At 35.9% G+C, this 23,945-nt stretch overlaps 1 protein-coding gene across 2 annotated transcripts in view; it reads left to right on the top strand.

Moving 5' to 3' along the window:
- EYS (eyes shut homolog (Drosophila)) overlaps positions 1-23,945 on the top strand; it is a 2,062,375-nt gene that overhangs the window by 1,995,106 nt on the left and 43,324 nt on the right. For both annotated transcript variants that reach the window (XM_011945635.1, XM_011945634.1), the window contains exons 40-41: positions 2,294-2,468; positions 17,921-18,093. In XM_011945635.1, coding sequence (XP_011801025.1) covers positions 2,294-2,468; positions 17,921-18,093 — 348 coding nt within the window. The remainder of the gene's footprint in view (positions 1-2,293; positions 2,469-17,920; positions 18,094-23,945) is intronic.

The raw sequence follows: 23,945 nt of genomic DNA, 5'->3' as shown, positions 1-23,945 counted from the left end.
CTCATCATCACTGGCCATCAGAGAAATGCAAATCAAAACCACAATGAGATACCATCTCACGCCAGTTAGAATGGTGATCATTAAAAAGTCAGGAAACAACAGGTTCTGGAGAGGATGTAGAGAAATAGGAACACTTTTACACTGTTGGTGGGAGTGTAAACTAGTTCAACCATTGTGGAAGACAGTGGGGGATTCCTCAAGGATCTAGAACTGGAAATACCATTTGACCCAGTGATCCCATTACTGGGTATATACCCAAAGGATTATAAATCATAAAATACTATAAAGACACATGCACATGTATGTTTATTGCGGCACTATTCACAATAGCAAAGCTTGGAACCAATCCAAATGTCCATCAATGATAGACTGGATTAAGAAAATGTGGCACATATACACCATGGAATACTATGCAGCCATAAAAAAGAATGAGTTCATGGTCCTTTGTAGGGACATGGATGAAGCTGGAAACCATCATTCTGAGCATACTATTGCAAGGACAGAAAATCAAACACTGCATGTTCTCACTCATAGGTGGGAATTGAACAATGAGAAAACTTGGACACAGGGTGGGGAACATCACACACTGGGACCTGTCGTGGGGTTAGGGGAGGGGGAAGGGATAGCATCAGGAGGAATACCTAATGTAAATGACGAGTTAATGGGTGCAGCACACCAACATGGCACATGTGTACATATGTAACAAACCTGCACATTGTGCACATGTACCCTAGAACTTAATTATAACAACGACAAAAAATAAAGCCTTTTATGCTCCCCCAAAAAAAGTTTTGAAAATAAAATTTAGTCTTGCCTTTCTTTTATCATTTTAAAGACCTTATTTCTAGTTGATGTTCCTATTTATTTGAAAGAACTTTGCAAATAAACTCTAAATAACTGGTAAAGGAGATGAGTAAATTACAATACATTTCAGGATTTCAAACACTTTCATTTCAAATTCTTCACTGCATTGCCCGTTTTATTTATATGTACTTATCTAATCTCGGGATAGAAAAGTTCTTTTTGTTTTGTTTTGTTTTGTTTTTGAAATAGAGTCTCGCTGTGTCGCCCAGGCTGGAGTGCAGTGGCGCTATCTCGGCTCACTGCAAGCTCCTCCTCTGGGCTTCACACCATTCCCCTGCCTGAGAGTCCCAAGTAGCTGGGACTATAGGCGCCCGCCACCACGCCCGGCTAATTGTTTGTATTTTTAATAGAAATGGGGTTTCACCGTGTTAGCCAGGGTGGTCTCAATCTCCTGACCTCCTGATCCGCCTGCCTCAGCCTCCCAACGTGCTGGGATTACAGGTGTGAGCCATCGCGCCCGGCCGAAAAGTTCTTTCTAAAGATGTGTACAAAGGCAAAATCTCTGAAAGAAAAAAGAGAAAAATAGCAAAATTGGGTGGTAAATATTAAACTGGAGAAAGTTTATGTACCAAATATCACAAATAGCTAATGTCCTCATTATATAAGGAGACTCTCTTTACATACTATAAATACAAATTATAATATAATTATGAAAGACCAATACATTTGTTAAAAGATTTTTGATACCCAACTAAAAACAGGAAAATAGTATTTTATTAGCTATTGCATGTAAAAATGAAATGGAATGGTCATCCCACGCCTGTGCCTGTGAAGTAGTGCCTGTGAAGAAGGGGATATTCCAGTATCCTGAGTCCAGTTGTGAAAAATATCTATGGGGGACACTTAGGCATACTTCAAAGCATCTATATCTTTTCCTCTAGTAATTCTCCTTCTAGAAATATGTACTAGAAAATAATTTTAAACTGAACAAAGATATACACATAAGATATTCATTACAACTTTATTTCTAATAGCAAAGATATAAATGAGTTGATGGTATAATAATTATAGGTTTATTAAATATATTTTGATATAAGGAAATATGCCATCACTTAAAAATAGTTAATGCTACAAGAAAAATGTTAATGTTATTTATGATATTCAACTGTTTGGTTATAATATTATATTTTCTACAGCTTAGTGCAGATTGCATTTTTGTTTAAAAGAAAATACGACTAAGCATAGAAAAAATACCACACCACACACACACATACACCCCAAAATGTTAATAGTTGTCTGCTGTGGGGTGATACCATGAATGACTTTAAAAAACATTTTTCTCTGTGCATTTCTGTATTCTTATATTTCTTTTAAAATTTATATGTATTACTTTATTTTGAAAAACTTTTACTTTAAAAATGAAAACCTTCTTCTTGTTTTATCTATTTCTTCTGTTTGTTAACATGAAGTGTTTTTGCATTTCTTCAAGGTTGTATTTTCACTCTTCAAGTTCGCACTGGGAAGGATGGCCATTTCAGAGGACTAGGAAATCCCGAGGGCCACCCAAATGCTGGACGCAGTGTTGGCCAGTGTCGTGCTTCTCCCTGCAGTTTAATGAAATGTGGCAATGGTGGGACATGCATAGAGAGTGGAACTAGTGTTTAGTAAGTATAACGTCATTAGGAATGAAAGTAGCAGGTTGTGCTCTAACTGGTACTCCACTCTAGCTGGCATTCCACTTGTACAAACTAGGAACACAAACAGATGCATGTATTTAAAATGTTCTTATGTAGACTTGTTACATGATGGGAGGACAGGTGAAGGCAACTACAAATAGGATCAGCACAGCATTTATGCCATCTTAGTTCTGTTAAACAATGGCAATGAATCACTACATCTCATTCCAGACACCATGAAAAATATCACTTAAATCCATACTATTGAGAGTAGACAGAAATGTTAACCACACAAAGGCTTACACACTGGGATTTGCTTTCATATGTAGGTTTGAGCCCCTTTATAAAGGGCAATAGTAAAGCTACACAATTTGACTTCTGAACTACTTTAGTATGAAACCAACATGGACCCATTGAGTGAGGAGGAAAAAAGAAAGGAGAATGTTTTTATATTAATTACTCCTTTTGCTGAGCATCTCATCTATGCAAAAGTAGTATATGAGGGGTTCTGGGAATATGCTAAAGTAAGTGGAAGTAAGCACTCTGTCATTCAATTTCTTACACTCTAGCTACTCATAAATTTCTTATGTCTCATACATGTATAAGACAGCTAAAGAGAGATTTGTCAAAATGCTCCCCACAGGACGCATGAGAAGACGTAATGCACTTCACCAGGAACACTGGCTCCCTGCAAAGCAGCTGGGAAAGTGGAGTGTCAGAGTTTCTCCTGAAGGACAGAGTCTACCATGAAGAAAGTGTAGTTTTAAAAGACATGAGTGAATCTCTTATTCACTCTAAACAAATTCCTTCCACCTCCTCGCTAGAAAATGATCAAAAGCAAAGCTCAAATGACTAATAGTCACAGAAAAATTTTTGGAGAAAAAAAAAATGTATAGTTTGACTCAGCCCATGGAATTACTGAGGACAAAACCTAAGGCTTGGGATGCCACCATCACAGAACAATAATTTTTGGCATTAGCTTTACCACTATAATTTTATCATTACTTCTCTATAATTTTTAATGAAACCTTTAGCTTGCTTTACAAAGTATGCACTCTAATTTGCTCTACAACTAAATTTAATTAGGAGTACACGTTTACTTCACTTTATCTAAAGAGTTGTAATCATTCTTCAGATGTTACTACTAAGTATTTTTGTTATTTTTTGACGTGATAATAAGCAGGGATCCAGAAAGTAGCAGTAGGAAAGCATATGAATGAAGTTGAAGGTGAAGGTGGGGAATCCATCCCCACCCTACGTTATTCCATGTGGACCAAACAGCCTAACAGTTTGAACCTAAGAACCATATATATTTATCTTGGAATATATAGTACCAAGTATAGATAGGTACTTAGAACCATTTGCAGATTATTTTGATTAATATAGAAATTTTACTGAGTTCTGATATTAAACATAATACCTTACAATTGCACAGGACTTTGTGGGTAACAAAGCATTTTTTATATATTATTTCTATTGCTCCTCACCAAAACCCTCTAAATTACTCAAGGCCAGTATCCTAATTCCAATTTTATTCAGGGAAAATAAGCCCCAGAGACTGTGAGTAATTCGAGAGGATGTATGAGCACCCTGTGAGTCGTACAGCAGGACTCAAAATCAGATCTTCCATTTCCTGGGTCAAGATTCTCTACAGAATCTAAATAGCAAGAAATGAACTTGAAAGCAGCGAATAATTTTAATGAGGTAACAAAAGTGTTAAGTAGCTATTTACTGATTGTAACCTGTTCACCTTAACTTTTTAAAATGACATTGAAATTATCTTCAATTGGTACTTTGTATTTTCTCCAAATTGAAAATACCTTTCTTCATAACACATATCCTGGAGATTTCATAGATTGCCCTGTGGGTGGAAAGCAGTATCTCAAACATGAGGGCCTAAATTTGAATAACAAATAGTCTTAAGCGATAATGTACAGGGGGAATGATACATCTGACAAATTTCCTTACAGGATTCTAAAAATTTTTCTTATCAAAATTGTGACCAGTTTTGGGATCCTCTTATTGACCTAATTACAAAATAATTACTAACTATAAAGATTTACTGCAGAGCCAGAAGTAGCTCTTGTGACCATCATTTAATAACATTAAATTTACAGATCCCCGAACTAAAAACAGGTGAATTTTATGGTAAGTAAATTATACCTCAATAAACTGTTCAAAAATATTAAGTCTCCCATTCATAGACATTCAGATCCAGTGGCAGCAGCAGTTTAAAGAATTTTATTCCTTTTGACAGTTTTAAACAATTCTTTTCTAATCTCAGTATAACAATACCTCCTTTAAAGAAAGAAAATATTGTGCTTTGTAATATACTTTTCAAAAGTGTTTAAGAAGTTTATTTCTGTCCTTGTCCTAGTTACAGATTCTTAATTTTATATGGCTCTAAACTTTATTTTTCAACTGAAGCAGGGTAATATTAAATTGAAGTTCTAGGTAACCTTATAGAGAGCTTAAAGCTAAAGTTTAATCTTTTCCTGAAAAATAACTAACACACCTTATGAAATATTTCTTAAATGCTCAAGAGGCAAGTACCAACACAGAAGCACCAATTTTATGGTGCTTAGAATCAATTGTAAAAGCAAAACCTCAAAGCTGATCAAAGTGTCTTAACAATGAACAGTTTAATGTTATAAATTTAAAACAACTCAAAATGCTCCCGTTAGCTCCCTTCCTCTTAGCTGGCATAGGAGGCATTGTTTGGGTACATAAGGGAAAGTCTTATTCCACGTAAGGAGTGAGGTGGGGCCGGATAAGGTTTCCCGTATGTTCAGGGCCCTGGTAAAGTGATGAAAACCCTTCCCTCCTGCTCCGAGTTCATCATCACACACAGATCCATCTGTGTTCTAGTGGAATTTCTCAAATGTGAGTCTCATAAGGCAGAGTTCAGTTCAGGCATTTATGCTCCTGGGATGAGTTCGGGTACAACAAGTAAATGGAAAACTATTTCTGTTCTTAGTAGCCAAGGATAAAAAAGAAAAAGGGTTACATCAAAACGAAAGTTTTAAGTAAAAAAAAAAAAAAAAAACATGGGTTTAGTTCTTCGTCCTATGTGTGTATGTGCTTGGTAAGTGTCCTTTTTTTTGTTTGTTTTTGACATAAATAAAATGCTTTAATGAAATGGCTGATTCCAAACCAAAAATGTTTAGTGAGAAGAAAGATATTATTTTACGTTTTTGCCAATCTCTTCCACCATGTCTAGCTTAATAGGTGTTTTTAAGCAAGTTTTATTTTATTTAAGTTGTACTTTTTTCCTTTATTTTTTTAATTGACAAATAAAAATTGGATATATTTATCATGTAGAACATGATGTTTCAAAATATATATACATCATGGAATGGCTCAAATGAGCTAATTAACATATGCATTACCTCACATATTTATAATTTTTTCTGATTGGAATATTTAAAATCTACTCTCAGCAATTTTCAAAATACAAGACGTTGCTACTAACCATAGTCACAATGTTGCACAGTAACCTGTGACTGAGGACAATATACAGATGTGTCCCTTTAAGGAAAACACAGTGTAGCCCTGGGACCATGGCTCACACCTGTAATTCCAGCACTTTGGGAGGCCAAGATGCGTGGATCACCTGAGGTCAGGAGTTCGGGTCCAGCCTGGCTGACATGGCAAAACCCCATCTCTACTAAAAATACAAAAATTAGCCAGTATGGTGGTGGGTGAGCTATAATCCCAGCTACTTGAGGGGCTGAGGCAGGAGAATCACTTGAACCTGGGAGGCAGAGGGTGCAGAGAACTGAGGTCGCAACACTGTACTCCAGCCTGGAGGACAAGAGGGAAACTCCATCTAAAAAAAAAAGAAAAGCAGTGTAGGGAAAACAAAGTTACAAAAACAAGTTAGATGTTAAAATGAGTGGCTCAGACAATAAGTACAATAGGAGTTAGAAGAATGTGGTTGTAAAAATGTAAAATGCACCAAGGATTAATATTAAGTTCATAAATGAGGCTTATTTACAACATAAATCTATTAGTGATCACAAAATCTCATTGATTCAGGATTTTCTAATTATTTTTTGTCTTAGAACTGCCTTTGAGCATCAGGTTAAAGCTAAAATCCCTTTCTCCTAAAAACTGAACATACTTGAAACACAAAAATGTGCTTATTATTTTAGAGGTTTACAAACCCCTAGAACCCAAAAATAGGTTCTCTAAGGTCTGCCAAAGTTCCCAAACTAAGCATCCTTTGCCCAGACTGTCTTCTTTTATATATTTTGTCCAACAATGCTTAATTCAGTCTTCTATTACTCCTCAACTGGACACGTAATTGTTTTCCAACTGGTGACCTGTTCCCTAAACACTCCTAACCTTAATCCAGATCTTCCTAAAATCCCCTTTGCTCTTAATCATTTTCCTGCTCAAAATGTTTCCTGGTTTTCCATTGCCAATGCAGCAAAATGTAAATTTTTAATCTGTTGTCAAGCTATGCATGACTGTTATCAACCCGCCTCTTCCTGCTATTCTTTTTCTCTCTGCATAGCAAACAAATTAATTGTACTACTCTATCCCGCCTTCCAAGAAACACTCTCTCCTTACCAAGCAGTCAGCTGTGTTTCTTGTGAAGCTATGGCCAGCTTGGTAACTCATTACCTTGTACTAGTTCTCCTTTTTTCCTCTTCCCTTTGCTTCTCTCTCACTGTTACTTCCTTGAAAGAGTATTCCTTACTTCCTTGGAATTGCCCTTAACTCTGTCTTCCAGAGATTCCAATTTTAGATAGATAATTTTTCTCACCTATGAGGTTGGCAAAAAGCTAAAAATATGACTAATCTAGTAGTGAGGCTATAGAGAAGTAGACACTATTACGTATTAGAGCAACCTAATTTCTCTATTTGCTAAAACAAAGACTGGAAACTGCTCAAATGTTCATCACTAGGTATCTGGTTGAAAAAGCTAAGGAATGTTTATGTAATGGAGGACCATATATATATATATATATATATAGACCTTTTATATGTTGCTATGGAGTGATCCTCAGGACTTATTAAGTGAAAAAAATCAGGTAAAGAAACATGTAAGAAAAGGGGATAATAGATATAAACAGATATAAATACATAAACATAGATACACATACAAATAGGCTTATATTTTTCTAAGAAAAAAATGCAAGATTACACACACACAATTTATAAATGGTTATCTATAGGGTGAGGGAGAAAACAAGAAGTAGTAAAAGGATAAAAGCTAGACTTTCTAACTATAATTTGCTTTATAGTTTTTATTTGGAACCAGGTAAAATGTTTCACATGGTAAATCAAAAAAGAAAAAGACCACTCTTTGAATACTGAAGGAAAATAAAGAAATGAATAAATTCAACTGTACTTCAAGTTGGTAGCATAAACAAGCAGAAAAGATTTAGTTCAATTGATCTTAAAACACAATATGTTTACTATAGAGTGGATTATGGCCTAAAACAAAAAGAACATAAAGATATTCTATTGCATCCTGTAGTCTTGATGTTAGTGGTAACATTGATATTGTTATTTTAAAACTATATATAAAAATATACAAATAACATTATATTTATATAACAGATAATTATATATAAACCAAATGAACAATTAATATTAATCATTAGGAACTAGAATTTTCAGCATGAAAGAGATCGAGGCATAAAATCGAAGAAGTAAAAATCATTCTAATCCTTAATATGAATTGGAATTAATGTATGAACACATTACTTAACTTTCTATTCAGGAGGCTGAAGAGGGAGAATCACTTGAACCCGGGAGGAAGAGGCTGCAGTGACCTGAGATTGCACCATTGCACTCCAGCCTGGGTGACAGAGCAAGACTCCATCTCAAAAAAAAAAAAAAATCTTTCTTTTTTAAAAAAATTTCCCAGCTATATCCGCTAAAAAGATTTAGAAACAATAACTCAGTATCAATGAACATCTCTAGTGGCAAAATTGTCATCTCCAAATACCATTTTCCACTAAAATGAACCAAGACTTCTTGGAGACTTGTACACTCAGCTCTAGGAGAGAAAATATATAATATAAGCCTAGATATGTTTTTATTCCTGAAAGCAAGAATGTTAACAAAGACAACTATGGTTATATTAAAAGACAACAGGAGCCAACGTAAAGAGACTCCCACTGGCCAAAGATGAGACATTTTCAGAAAATTATCTTTCCATAGTCAGAAAATATGAAAAACTTATTTGAAGAGTGTAGATCCTAAAATAAGCTCGCATTTTTTTGTTTCTTTATTATTTAAGCAGCTAGAAAATAAGAGTCAGAGGTAAGAATTCACTGTGGATTTTCATCAAGCCTCCCTACACTGTGGCTTAAGAGTAAACTCTTTTCTCTCATGGCCTTTTTATAGCTCAGATGTCACTTACTTTCTACCAGACCCTTGACATCTACATAAATTGTGAAGATTGCAAAAGGAAGGTTTACGTTCTCAAGTCGTCTCTAGCTCCACAGTCTTTCACCCATACTGACTATTCCATATCACAGATGCCTAAAGGCTATAATCAACTTCTTTAATTTCTATCAAATTAACAAAGCCACTTCCACTTGTTTAGATTGTTTAGATTGGTGCAGGGGGGTGGAGACAGGTGACAATGTTGAAGGAAAAAAGTTTATATCATGGCCACCTAAACAACTTCCAACTTGTCTTTTGGTCACCGCACCACTGCAGTAAATACATAGCAATTCCACCCATTTTTGTCTTCTGTCCTTTGCTTTGCTTTTTTCCAACTGAGTCTGTAGGTTAAAACAAACCACAATTCCCTCCAGGTCTCAGGCAGTATAATTTATCATCTTATTTTGTAGTCCAGGCTCATGTTCATCCCAATGCAACCAGGTTCCACTGTCTACTCCAAGCAGCTCATGTAGTTTCCCAAAGACAGTTCTCTCCTTAATAGGAATTCTGATTCCAACTGTTAACATACTACAATGTTCAAGCCCTTACACCTGGAGAACTACAAAATAAAGCCCACAGACAACTGCCAGTATTTTCAATAGTATATAGTCATTTCATCTCATCCTTCTTAAACTCTGTGAGGTATCACCAAGGACCTAGGTGAGTATCTCACCAGCAAAGAAAGGAAGGCCATGGGGGAATGTCAGCAGGTGGAGTGATTATTATAGCAACCTGTCCTAGTAAGCATGTTGAGTTTCAATGTGCCATCACATTCCAGTGTATGATGAGGCTCATTTGTTTTAGCACTTGATTGTATATTCTTCAAAGGCTCAAATTTTGAGCATGTCATTTAAAATCCAGCAAATTTTGGCAGGTAAAATGTTATACATCATATCACACTTACCTTATTCTCCTAACTTGTTACTCAAATGGAAATAAGCCATAAAGGAAAGCAATTTTATATGAATTAAGTCATCCACACAGGAGATGACCTGAGAAGATAATTCAGCTATGTTTCCCTTTTTATTTAAATAGCAGAGAAATAAGTTATATATGCAGAACTAGATTCCTTTAGGTCGTGTGATCGCCCATTGCTAAATTACATGCATTTATTCTATTATTCATATGACTTTATCATCACACCACATAGATTTTGTGTCTGTGCTTTTGCTTATGCATAGAAAACCCACAAATCTATAATCAGAACATTTTTACAGATCCAGCTCAAGGTAAATTTTCTCCAAAAACTTTCTTTTTCTGTTCTTATCTCAGCCTCAACATATAAAGAGGAATCTCTCTTATCCAAAACATCAAAATCCATATTTGATAGGTAACCTGAAAAAGTAGGCTAAGCAGAGGTTATATTTTTCTGTATTAGCTTCTCATCTGCAATCTGAGGGTGAATAATAGTATTACTTTGTAGGTTTTATATGATTAAACAAATTACTACATCTAAAGTACTTAAAATGGTGCCTGGCATTAAGGTAAAGCCCTACGAAACTTTGAATATTATATTTTATATATTATATATTTCATACAAATACATTATTCTAAATAAAGTAGCAAGTCCTCAGGGTGGGGAACAAGACCATGTTTTCTATTTTGTACTCACCTTGGTAACGAAGTACAATGCTCCTCCATATTCCCTCTTTGGTAATATTTAGTAAGTGAATGATATTTAACAAAAAATATTAAATCTTGTATTATCTCATTTTCAGTTAATTTTTTATATCCATGTTCATACTAAACTCTTACAGTCTTAGACTTGCCTAATTACAAGAAAATTAAATTCTTCGTGTTGAATTTCTATAGTAATGAGGAAAAATTAACCCATAGAGTTTCTAAGCTATAAAATTGACAGTCAGAACTAAACAATGTATCTGCAATTTAAGAATTCAAATCAGTTTCATTCTAAATGCACAGAAGTAAAATAATTAACTATATTAGTAAGAACACACTCTAATATTCATCTCTAGATTTACTATCATGATGAGCTGTTACATTTCCAAAGTGTTTAATATTTTATTCTCTGCTATCATCTGTTTATGTTTGGAGACAGAAGAACCCACAAATTTTTCCTTGTACTGACAATTAAGGATATGTAACATTTTTTGAACGGTCTTGAAATAAGAAAACAGTGCTCTGTATAGATTCCTCAGTATAATTTAAGTAGTCTTAGCTATTGTATGCCGGGTGCATGTTTCCCAGCTCTTTGCCTGCTAGTCTATTTAATTAAATCCGCCTTATGTCCTGAACTATCATCAAATTTACTTGCCATGTCCCTAGATGCTTATAGAAAAAAAAAAAAAAAAAAAAAAGCTATTTTATCACCTACTCTTACCTCCAATGCAGTCTAGCTAAAAGTGGCTTTTTTTTTTTCAACTTTTATTTTAGGTTCAGGATGTACATGTGCAGGTTTGTTACATAAGTGTGTGTTGCTGAGGTTTGGTGTACAAATAATTCCATCACCCAGATAGTGAGCATAGTACCCAATAAGTAGTTTTTCACCCCACATTCCCTCCCACCTTTCTACATCAAGTAGTCCACAGTGCCTATCGTTCCCATTTGTTTGTGTCCATATATACTCACTGTTTAGCTCCTACTTATAAATGAGAATATGCAGTATTTAGTTTTCTGTTCCTATGTTAGTTTGCATAAGATAATGGCCTCCAGCTGCATTCATGTTTCTACAAAGGACATGATTTCATTTTTTTCAATGGCTGTGTAGTATTCCATGGTGAATAGGTACCACATTCTCTTTATCCAGAACCCTGTTGATGGGTATATAGGTTGATTCCATGTCTTTGCTATTGTGAATAGTGCTGCGGTTAACATACAAATGCATATGTCTTTTTCACAGAATGATTTATATTCCTTTGGGTGTATAGCCAGTAATGGGATTGCTGGGTTGAATGGTAGTTCTGTTTTAAATTTTTAAGAAATATCCACACTGCTTTTCACAGGGGCTGAAGTAATTTACATTCCCACTAGCAATGTTTAAGTGTGCCCTTTTCATTGCAACCTCACCAATGCAATGGCTGTCATTTTTTTTTTTTACTTTTTTATAGTAGCCATTCTGATTGGTGTGAGTTGGTATCTCATTGTGGTTTTGGTTTGCATTTCTCTAACGATTAGTGATGTTGAGCATTACTTAATCTATTTGTTAGTTGCATGTATGTCTTCTTTTGAGAAGTGTCTGTTCATGTCATTTGTCTGTTTTTTTAATGGGGTTGTCTGTTTTCTGCTTGTTGAATTGTTTAAGTTCCTTATATATTCTAGACTTTAGACTTTTGTTATTGTGTAGTGTGTGAATATGTTCTCCCATTCGGTAAGTTGTCTATTTACTCTTTTGATAGTTTCTTTTGCTGTGCAGAAGCTCTTTGGTTTAATTAGGTCCCACTTGTCAATTTTTGTTTTTATGGAAATTGCTTCTGGGGACTTAGTCGTAAATTTTTTACCAAGCCTGATGTCTAGAATGGTATTTCCTAGGTTTTCTTCTACGGTTTTTATAGGTTTAGGTCTTACATTTAAGTCTTTAGTCCATCTTGAGTTAATTTTCATAACATATGTAGTGAAGGGAAGGGGTCTAGTTTCAATCTTCTGCATATGGCTAGCCAGTTATTCCAGCACCATTTATTGAATAGGAAGCCCTTTCCCCATTGCTTATCATTGACTTTGTTGAAGATCAGGTACTTTTAGGTTTATGACTTTACTTCTAGGTTTTCTGTTCTGTCCATTGTTCTGTGTGTCTGTTTCTGTACCAGTGCTATGCTATTTTGGTTACTGTAGGCTTGTAGTATAGTTTGAAGTTAGGCAGAGTGATGCCTCTGGCCTTGTGCTTTTTGCTTAGGATTGTTTCAGCTATTTAGCCTCTTTTTTGTTTCCATATGAATTTTAGAATAATTTTTTTAATTCTGTGAAAAATTATGTTGGTAGTTTGATAGGAATAACACTGAATCTGTAAATTGCTTTGGTCAGTATATCCATTTTAACAATATTGATTCTTCCTTTTTATGAGCATGAAATCTTTTTTCGTTTGTTTGTGTTATCTCTGATTTCCTTCATCAGTGTTTGGTAATTATCATTATAAAGATCTTTCACCTCCTTGGTTCCATGTTCCTAGGTACTTCATTCTTTTTGTTGCTATTGTAGATGGGATTTCATTCTTGCTTTTGTTCTCAGCTTGGACATAATTGGTGTATAGGCATGCTACTGATTTTTGTACAGCGATTTTGTATTCTGAAATTTTACTGAAGTTATTTATAAGTTCTAGGAGCCTTTTGGCAGAGTCCATGGGATTTTCTCAGTATAGAATAATATCATCTGCAAGGAGACATGACTTGAATTCCTCTCTTTCTGTTTGGATATCTTTTCTTTCTTTCTCTTGCGTGATTGCTCTGGCTAGCACTTCCATTACTGTGTTGAATAGCAGTGGTGAGAGTGGGCACCCTTGTCTTGTTGCAGTTCTCAAGGGGAATGGTTCGATCTTTTGCCTGTTCAGGATGATGTTTGGCTATGGATTTGTCATAGACTGCTCTTATTATTTTGAAGTATGGTCCTTCAATGTCTAGTTTGTTGACGGTTTTTAACACAAAAGAAAGTTGAATTTTATCAAAGTCTTTTCTGCATCTATTGAGAACATGATATGGTTTTTGCTTTTAATTCTATTTATGTGGTGAATCACATTTATCAATTTGTGTATGTTGAACCAGTCTTGCATCCCAACAATAAAACCTATAAAAGTAGATTCTTTATGTTTTCCCTTTACTATATTGCTATCCGGTTGTCCCTATTTCACTAACAACACCATACTCTTTCATGGTCCCAACACTTCCACAGGATTGAGAGACATAAAATGGTAACTAAAGGGTGGACTTCCTCACTTATTAGCAGACTTAACCTCTCTGTTCCTCAGATTCCTCCTCTTCAAAATGAGGATGATGATAGTACCCTTCTTATAAGGTAACAGAGAAACTAAAAAGGTTAGAAGAGTGCCTGACACATGGTAAGCATCAAATAATGTTTGTCATTACTATAATTTTTCTTCTCATACCAACACACTTACCAAAGCCTTGAAAATGCCTCTCACATCTACACTTCAACCTCTGCATCCCCACCGCAATTTTCCTATTCAGGACTTTTGCCTCCATCTGCTTTCTTATGCCAGCCATGACCTATTATATTTATTCATTTATGTGTTTATTCCTTGAATAGTCAGTTAAAACTTACAATAAACCAAGAATTGTTTGGGGCCTTGAGACAATAATAAAAAAACAAAACAGAGCCTATCTCTAGAATTAATGGTCTAGAGTGCTGGGGTCAGAAAACTATGGCATATGGGCCAAATCTGGCCTACCACATATTTGTGTAACTAAAATTTATTGGGATACAGCCACACCCATTTGTGTGTTTTCTGTGGCTGCTTTCAACAATGGCAGAGTTTAGTTATTGCAAAACTAAATGGTCTATATGGCCCACAAAGCAAAACTGTAAACTGCCTTGCCCTTTACAAAAAAAAGTTTGCCAGCCCCTTTTCTAGTAGCAAAAACATGCTAAGATCTCACTAAGATTAAAATTACATCACCAGAGAGCTTATTGTTAAACTAGGCAATCATCCTACACATAACAGATCAATATTCTTAAAGTGTGCCTCATCATTCATGTCATTTTCTATACACCTGTCACTTAAAAGTTGAACTGAAGCCAGGCACAGAAAGGCAAACATCACATATTCTCACTTATTTGTGGGTTCTAAAAATCAAAACAGTTGAACTCATGGAGATAGAGAGTAGAAGGATGGTCACTAGAGGCTGAGAAGGGTGGTGGGTAAAAGGGAGGTAGGGACGGTTAATGGGTACAAAAAAGTAGTGAGAATTAATGAGCAAGGACTAGTATTGCATAGCACAACAGGGTGACTATAGTCAATAATAATTTAATTGTACATTTTAAAATAACTAAGAGAGTATAATTGGATTGTTTGTAACACAAAGGATAAATGCTTGAGGGGATGGATACCCTATTTTCCATGATGTGATTGTCACACATTGCATGCCTATACCAAAACATGTCATGTACCCCATAAATATGTACACCTACTCTGTACCCACAAAAATTAATAGTTTTTTTTTTTAAGTTGAACTGTCTCAGCCTGTTGTTCAAAGTTCTTTGACACCTCCTCTCAGTGCATGCATTTATGCGGGCAAATTTCACTTTGGCGGCCTTTCCTAAGCCTTGCCTTAGCCTTCCCTAAGTAATCCACTAAAATTACTTAGATGTCCATCCACAGGATACCATAATACCCATTTTAGAACTTGTCCCATCTTATTAAAATTATCTCCTTACTAATCTGATTTCTCCAAAATACAGAAGTCCATGAGGTCAAAAATGGACCTTCCTGTGTTGTAGAATCTCATTACCAAGCACAGTACTATCCTCAATCCTAAGATAAGCACAGACAGCTAGCCCATAAAAAATAATAAATATTCTTTAAATAGATACCAACCTGTCTTTGTTTTGTTTTTACATTGCCCACTATATAGACACCTCACCTCACACACACACTTCTACAAAATCGACTTTTCCTCAGGGCAGAGTAGTATATGTGGTTAAGGGAAGAAATATTAATGAATTAACATCAAGGGTTAAAAAAATATCACCCAAAGTAGAGAATAACTAATGAAGGCTTGAAATTTTTTATTATCTATACTTCACAGGGTGCTATAGAAACCAAGGAAGAAAAAGAAAAATTTGACCTTGCACAAAATCATTCTCATTAGAATTATATAATAACCAATTATATATTAAACATATAGCTAATTGTTTCAGACCTAAAAATTCTGAGACAAACTATATGATGCTCTGATTTGTTATTTTTTTCAAACAAGATTTTAACATCTATATTATGCTTAATGTGATTTATCTACTTTAATATCCAAGCAAGTATTTTATTCCCATAACACTATGTTATATATCTTAAATATATACAATAAAGTGTAAGTGAATTAAATAAAATAAATATTTTACCATTGTGAGTTCTATCTATAAGGCAGTGAGAACAATTTTGTTTGTAAGCTTTTTTCAAGTAGATAAAAATTAACCACTAGATGGCGCAATCGTCTCTTTTAAAAGTAATGACAGCATCGTGTTTAAAAATTATTTAATAAGAATTTTTACTACAGTTTTACTTCTTTTGCGAAATTACTCATTCTCTTTTTTGTATAAGAAGTCTTTATACATTCTATACTCTTTTTGATCTTCAAAAATAATCTTCAAAAAAATGTAATTTTGTAGCAGATTAATTCTGTATTTTGTTTGTCTCCATTTTGGAGAACCCTACACAATTTTCCGAACTTTTTTTGCACAACTATTAATTTAGATGCAACAAGCATATAAAAGTATATGACATAACTAAAAGGTCTGGGAAGGTGTGATCAACTGCTGTCCTTTTCCAGTTTAACAGTTTCTGACCCCTATATCTCACACCCAATTCTAGAATGTGCTCTTTAGGCTGGCACGGTGGTTTATTGCTCTCTGACTGTAACGGGAATTTTAAGCTAACCCTTTCTCTCATGTACTCTTTAGTGCAGTGTTTTCAGAAGAAGAAGAAAGGAAGGGGTATGGTGGGGAGAGAAAGGGAAGGAAGAAAGGGAAAAAGGCAGGGAGGGAGGGAGGCAGGGAGGGCAAAATGAACACACGGTGCCCAGATAAATTTGAATTTCAGACAAACAACAATTTATCAACTATATGTGTGTGTGTGTGTGTGTGTATTTATATATATGTATCTATATATCAAGATATATAACAATAAAATCTCAAATATTATTTATTTAAAGTTCAAATATTGTATGGGACATGTATTAGTCCGTTCTCATGCTGCTAATAAAGACATACTTGAAAATGGGTAATTTATAAAGGAAAGAGGTTTAATCGACTCACAGTTCAGCATGGCTGGGGAGGCCTCAGAAAACTTACATCATGGTGGAAGGGGAAGCAAACATGTCCTTCTTCATGTGGTGGCAGGAAGGAGAAGAATGAGTGCCCAGTGAAGAAGGAAGCCCCTTATAAAACCATCGGATCTCATGAGTACTAACTCATTATCATGAGAAGAGGATGGGGGAAACCTCCCCCATGATTCAATTTTCTCCACCTGGTCCCTCCCATAACACATGGGGATTATGGGAACTACAATTCAAGATGAGATTTGGGTGTGGACACAGCCAAACCGTATCAGGACATACTTCTACTAAGAAAAGTTATTCATTGTTTAACTCATGTTTAAATTTAACTAGATGCTCTACGTTTTATCTGACAACTCTGCCTTTGATGGGTCTATCGGAAAGTTTTCTTCTGGGCTCCTCCCAATATCACTCTCTACACCCAGACAAGGTCTCTCTTTCAGCTGAGTATTCCCTATTACCCCTCAGCTTCTGCTCTAGCCAGAAACCTCTTACTGCCCAGGTATCTTAGTGAGAAGGACACCTCTTGGTCAAGATTCATTTTTATATATCCTCAAGGTGTTGTTCCTGACTATGAACATCCCTTTCCTGGGATTCACTCACATTTGACTTGTCTTCAGCATGTTTGCAGCTCTTTCTGCAACCCCAGGAGCTGAGCCTCTGAGTTTGCCAATGCCAGGGAACACATACCAAGCTCTCCAAGTGTTCCTGCTAAATCTCTTTTCACTAGGCTTGAAGTTAGGAGACAGCAACACCATGCACAGCTTTTTCTCTTGGTGGTGGTGTGGGAGTTGGGAGAGAGACTTACAATGCAATTTTGTCCAAAGAAACGATTCTCAAAAAATTATCTTTCTATTTATACACTCTGAATCTTTTAAAGTCTTTGATGTGGAGTCCAGTAATCCTATAACCAGTTATTAACTCTCTCCTTTGACAATTTAGGTCTTAGAGTTTGAATCACAATTCATTTTGATATCTTGGAATTTCAGTTAAAATTGACAAGTTAGCATCAAGGCAATACATAGATGTATCCATCTCTACACAAATGCTCAAACGATGTGACTTTCTCTCAACCCACAGCTGCAACTGTACCACTAGGTGGAAAGGAGCATTCTGCACAGAGACAGTTTCCGTCTGTGATCCTGAACATGACCCTCCACACCACTGTAGCAGAGGAGCAACCTGCATTTCATTACCTCATGGATACACCTGTTTCTGTCCTCTAGGAACCACTGGAATCTACTGTGAACAAGGTGAGGCAGAATTTCAAGTCATTTTGCTGTTCACAAATATAACTAAAATTAGGAATTTCAAAGTCAGTTTTCTTTTTGAAAAGTAAAAAAGTACATATAATAAAATTCGAATCTACTCTCCTCTTTTTCGAGTATATTTGACATTATACTTCACAGATAGACTAGTACTTAAAATTCAGTAGTACAAAAAATATGGCTTTTAGTATTGCTTTATTAACTCTAAACTTCCTATTTGTGTGGATGTTCTAGATATTTTGTGCTAAATGCAGTTAAGTCAAGTGAGCTTAAGTTCATAACTCAGTTCCAGATCAAGACTTCATCTCTGTGAGCCTCTCTTATCTGTACTTTCCATCTCACTCAAAACTCTCAGCAATATCACAAGACCATCAGCTTCAGAGGGAAATCAGAGAGGAGAAATGGTCCCAAGTCCAGTAGTAACAGTCAGAAGCAACAATGTCCTAACTACTGGGACAATTTATGGTAGTGCCTCTAAAAGAGCTCAGCAATCTCTGGGCGCTCACAAGCTGGGCTATAACGGTACTTCTAGATGTGATCTATCTTCTCTTTAATCCCTGGCTAGGACTTCCAGAACAGCATTAGGGAATCCAGGAAACTCCCAGTTAGTGAAGCTGGAGAGATTAAGCCAGGAAAATAAAGGGACATAAGGACCTACCTGCCATATCCTAGCTTTCTGAGACTGGACTATCTACTATTTCTCTATCCTGCCTCACCCACCACCCAGAAGATGAAGCTTTAGCTCTCTCTTCCCTATTTTAGAAACAGAGGCTGGGATAAAAAGAGTACAGGAGTCAATCACCAATTGTGCTATATCCACCTTTGCATTATTTGGATGTTTTATTGCAACATCATATTCATATATGTGATAAGAAAAAAATTAATACTTCTAGATCACTTTATCAAATATATTAATGCAAACATGTTATTCTTATATTCTTTGATATTCTACTTGTGTTTAACTCTCCAAATGTTAAAATTGTTAATAAATGGAAGACATTTGAGGGTTAGAATAATAGTAGTTTACAGGAAAAAATGTTTAATCATGTCTTAAGAGTGTAACTATGAAATAATGAGATGAAGTTTTGTATCTGGCTTACACAAATCAGTCTCTCATAATGACACTAGGGATCAATCTAGATCTTTACGAAATTGTGTTTCTTAATTCCTAGAATATGCCACACTCTTTCCTGGAGTACAGATTTTGTGTTGTTTCCCTCTGCCTAAAATGCTTTCATCTGCCCCTCCATAACAGGTGCTAACACTTCACCTTGCTAATTTAGGGAAGCCTTTCCTGATTGTCTTTCATAGAACTGAGGGCAGTGCCATGTCTGTTGAGTGTCTAGCACCCAACATATAGTGCAGAGAAAAAAAAAAAGTCGGTTAAATATTTAAACTTAATAGCCATAATAAAAACTAATTGTGATGGTTTTCATAGGATAGTTCCTTAGTGAAAGGCAAAGTACTCAAAAATTAACCAAGATGAGTACCTTTATAACTCCCAGAGGAATAGCTTTTAGAAATGGAAAGAAAGAATACGACAAGTAACATAAGGGCTAGTGAATTTAACAATAGGGCAAGTCACAGTTTTGATGCTTAAAGGCTCAGATAGTGAAAGTTTGAAAGATAGATTAACCCAAAATTTGTGTGGATGTATGGATGTATATAAATGGATTATATAGACAGAGGGCAGATGAAGATAGATTAATGGATGTATAGATAGAAAGATAGATAGATAGATAGATAGATAGATAGATAGATAGATAGATAATAGATCAATATATACACACATACATACGTATTGGAATAGTCAGAGTAATGAAATTACTTTTGCAGAAAGTAAGTCTAGAAGATTTGATTAAAGGTGCCAGAAAAAGGGGGACACCCACATAGAATTCTAACACAAAATTAACCAAAGATATACCTTGATATTCTATAAAATAATAATTTGATTAGAATACTTTAGAATCCAGAGTACTCATTAAAATATTATACCAAGAATTCCGGTTCACACATTTTGCAAGATAGACAATATGTCCAGTTACTTTTCTCATATACTCAGTCTTGCTTATTTGCTGACTTCTTTTATGTTATAGCTGTCCTTCCTGTTATAACTTATGATTTACAACTATACATGTAACCTCTCCTAAATCATAAAATTGCCTCTCAGTTTGCTTTTTCCTCATAATATTGGTAAATTGCTTTTTTCATGACTAGTTTTAATACTACTAAATTCTAGCTATTGTGCGTCAATGACATATGCCAAGTCAGATTCCATAATGTGTAAGTTTTTGACTTTTAACCCAGCAAATATTGAAAATGTTTCCTTTTTTGTTTTCACATTTTTTCCATTCATAGTATAATTTTCTTTTCACTCACTTCTCATTCCATAAGGTAAAAAAACCCACACATGCGGACATTTTGCATGAAACAGACAAATGTTCAAACTACTTAAACATTTTTCTCATGCCAACAATTCTTTAGGGTCCAACCAGTCCCTGATTTCCAGTGAAACTGATTCTTGCTAATGGAGAAGTTCAATTCTTCAAGCCCTTCCAACACATGGGATGGTTTCCAGCCAAGTCCTTGGTTTTCCTAATAATAGAGAAATTGGTCCAACACACAGTAGATGGCAGTTTCAGGAATTATTACTGTGTTTTCCTGTTTTCAAATACTCATTTTTCAGGTGAAGGTGGCCATGTGGAACACAGCAAGCAATGCACATGCTTTCTTCATAGGAAAAAAATAAGCTTTAGTCTTTATTTCGCTACTTTCAATCCCATCGTGATCATTAATAGAGATATAGTTATATGTGAATTAGATTCTCTATCTCTATGAACTTGTAATAGTCATAAAAAGTAAAAGATAAGTAGGCACAAGCTATGATTCCTAGGAACACACATTTTACTTGTTTAGTCTTCTATGCTCTTCAATACAACCTGCTAAATTATAAGTGAAACTCGGAGAGAAAGTGAAGTATACATAATAATTCTGAAGTTTATATAAACATCAGGCTTTTTGAGCATTTAAATGAATAGATGTGGCAACTAAGCCTCAGTAGAAAGAAACAGACACAACTTCTATTTCTAACCTTAGACATTGGGCAAGTAACTTAACTCCCCTGAACATCAGGTTTCTCATGTGTGAAAAGGAGATATTTAAGAATCTCTGTTCGTGGGGAAGTTTTGGCCAAAGTCTGGGGAGATTTCATTCTACTTTTGTCAAGTCCGAAATCATTATTAGTTTTTACAAAGCAGTGAGTGAAAAGTTAAGAATTTTAAGAGACATATCTATGAGGTTATTTTTTCAATAAAGTTCTTTTTTCATTTCCATTCAAGATAGCATTAATAAGCACAAAAATTACATACATTGAATTTTTAGCTCCTGATAACTGAAGTTTCCTCCCTCAAAATGTTTTATGTACTGAGTCATAAATACCCTGCCCCCATTCTAGGAAGGCAGACAAAAACAGTGTTTACAAACAATTTCTACAAATAGGACTTAGTTGCTACTTCCCCTTAGGCAGGTCTGCCCACCTTCTTGTAAACTGAGATGATTGACAATGATGAGATCCAGCCACAAACTTTGCTTTCTAATTTGGGGCAATAAGAGGAAGGCTCCCTTAGTTTTTAATCAAAATATTACTGGTGACAAGCAAGTAGAAATTATCATAACCATAGGGGAAGATACAAAGATCAGAAAATAGGTCATCATTTCATTTCCTCCACTTGATAAAATCTATAAACTTTACATTAAGAAAAAATAGGAAAGCAAGCCTTTCAGTGTCATGTTCTTACAGCACAGCAGCCAAGGAATATCACAAGGCAAATGGTAAAGAAAGCCCTATAGTCTGAGAGTTAGAATTGTCAAAGACTAATCTAGCAAACCTCCAAAAAGCGTATGATAAGGAATCAATAAAATAAGGAGGCCTCCACAGTGTCTAGCATATAACTAGCACTCCATTAGTATTAGTCGCCTCCTACAGAGTAAGAAAAAAAGTGTCAGATTACACTTGGGTAAAATGCAGGCCATGCTCACATAGATATTTTTATCATTTTCATTTAATAATATGGATTAGTTTTATAGATTCTTAAGTTTAAATATTTTAAACCTCCTATTTTAAGAAGATAATGTTTTCTATATAAAAGATGTAAAGATTTTCAAATTATTATGATAAATGTAGTAGACATTAAGTTTCCAAAACGACCAAATAAAATGTTTAAAATAACAATGACAATACTCAGTCAGGTGCAGTAGCTCATGCCTGTTATCCTAGCACTTCGGGAGGCCGAGGGAGGAGGACTGCTTGAGGCTAGGAGTTCTAGACCAGCCTGGGCAACATAGCAAAACCCTCATCTCTACAAAAAAAAAAAAAAAAAAATAGAATAATTAGCCAGTTGTGGTGGTGCCTGCCTGTCGTCCTAGCTACTCAGGAGGCTGAAGCAGGAGGATTGCTTGGGTTCACAATTCAAGGTCACAGTTGTCTGGACGAACGGAGGCAAGATGGTGCACTTCCGGGTTCTTCATCCCCCCTCCCAACTTTTCCCGCGCGTGCGAAAATGCAGCCGGTGACCCGGGAAGGTGCAGACCAACTGGGCATGCACCAGGTGACGTCAATCCAAAGAGACCAAGATTTACCTGGTCGCACCTGCGGAACGCCCCCGACACGCCCGTGCCCCGCCTATTGCCCTCCCACGCCCTAGAAAAGCTGTTCTTGGCCCAGGTCCCACGCGGTCTTCCTCCAGCCCCACTGAAGTTGGGATGCAGGAACCCCGCCCGAGAGCCCCACGAGGGGGGACTCTGTCGGCCTTCTTTGCCGGAGGCCGACAGACTTCTTCCCCACACCTTAGGTTACCAAAATAAACTTGCAGTTTTGCTCCTGACCTTTGCCTACTTGCTGGTTCTTTTGTGCTCGCTCGGCTGGTCTTAGAAAAACAAATCAACAGTGAGCTGTGATCATGCCACTGCACTCCAGCTTGGATGACAGAATGAGACCCTGTATCTAAATATAAAGCAAATGAACAAAAAAACTCATTCTCAATCGAGTAATAGCATATTTTTAAATTTTAAATATTATTTGTGGAGAACCCACTCAGGCAATATGAAGAGATCCAAAGCAGTATAAAATAGTGTCCTTCGGAATCCTCCCTTATCAGGGGAACCCACCCCCAACTCAACGTAGGTTCTTTCTATTTTCCCTAAGTGTCAGCTGGTCTGAGAAATAAAGAGAAAGAGTATGAAGAGAGGAATTTTACAGCTGGGCTGCTAGGGGTGACATCACAAATTGGTAGGTCCGTGAAGCCCACCTAAGCTGCAAAAGCAGCAAGTTTTTATTAAGGATTTCAAATGGGTAGGAGGTGTATGGACAGGGAGTAGGTCAAAAAGATCACATGCTTCTGAGGCCAATAAAGATCACAAGGCAAAGGGCAAAGCAAGACCAAAAGGCAAGGGGCAAAGTCAAAAACTCCCGATAAGGGTCTATATTCAGCTGTGCATGTATTGTCTTGATAAATATCTTCAACAACAGAAAACAGGGTTCGAGAGCAGAGAACCCATCTGACCTCAAATTTACCAGGGTGGGGTTTCTTCCCCACCCAATAAGCCTGAGGGTACTGCAGAAGACCAGGGCGTATTTCAGTCCTTATCTCAACCGCATAAGACAGACACTCCCAGAGCGGCCATTTATAGACCTCATGCATTCCTTTCCCAAGGTCTTAATTATTTTTTATTTTTATTTTTTTCTATTATACTTTAAGTTCTAGGGTATATGTGCACAATGTGCAGATTTGTTACATATGTATACATGTGCCATTTTGGTGTGCTGCACCCATCAATTC

The sequence above is a fragment of the Colobus angolensis genome, unplaced genomic scaffold (assembly GCF_000951035.1).
Source record: "Colobus angolensis palliatus isolate OR3802 unplaced genomic scaffold, Cang.pa_1.0 Scaffold241, whole genome shotgun sequence".
Classification (NCBI taxonomy): Eukaryota; Metazoa; Chordata; class Mammalia; order Primates; family Cercopithecidae; genus Colobus; species Colobus angolensis.
The sequence above is the reverse complement of the archived record's forward strand: the minus strand, read 5'-3'. Positions and strand labels throughout refer to the sequence as shown.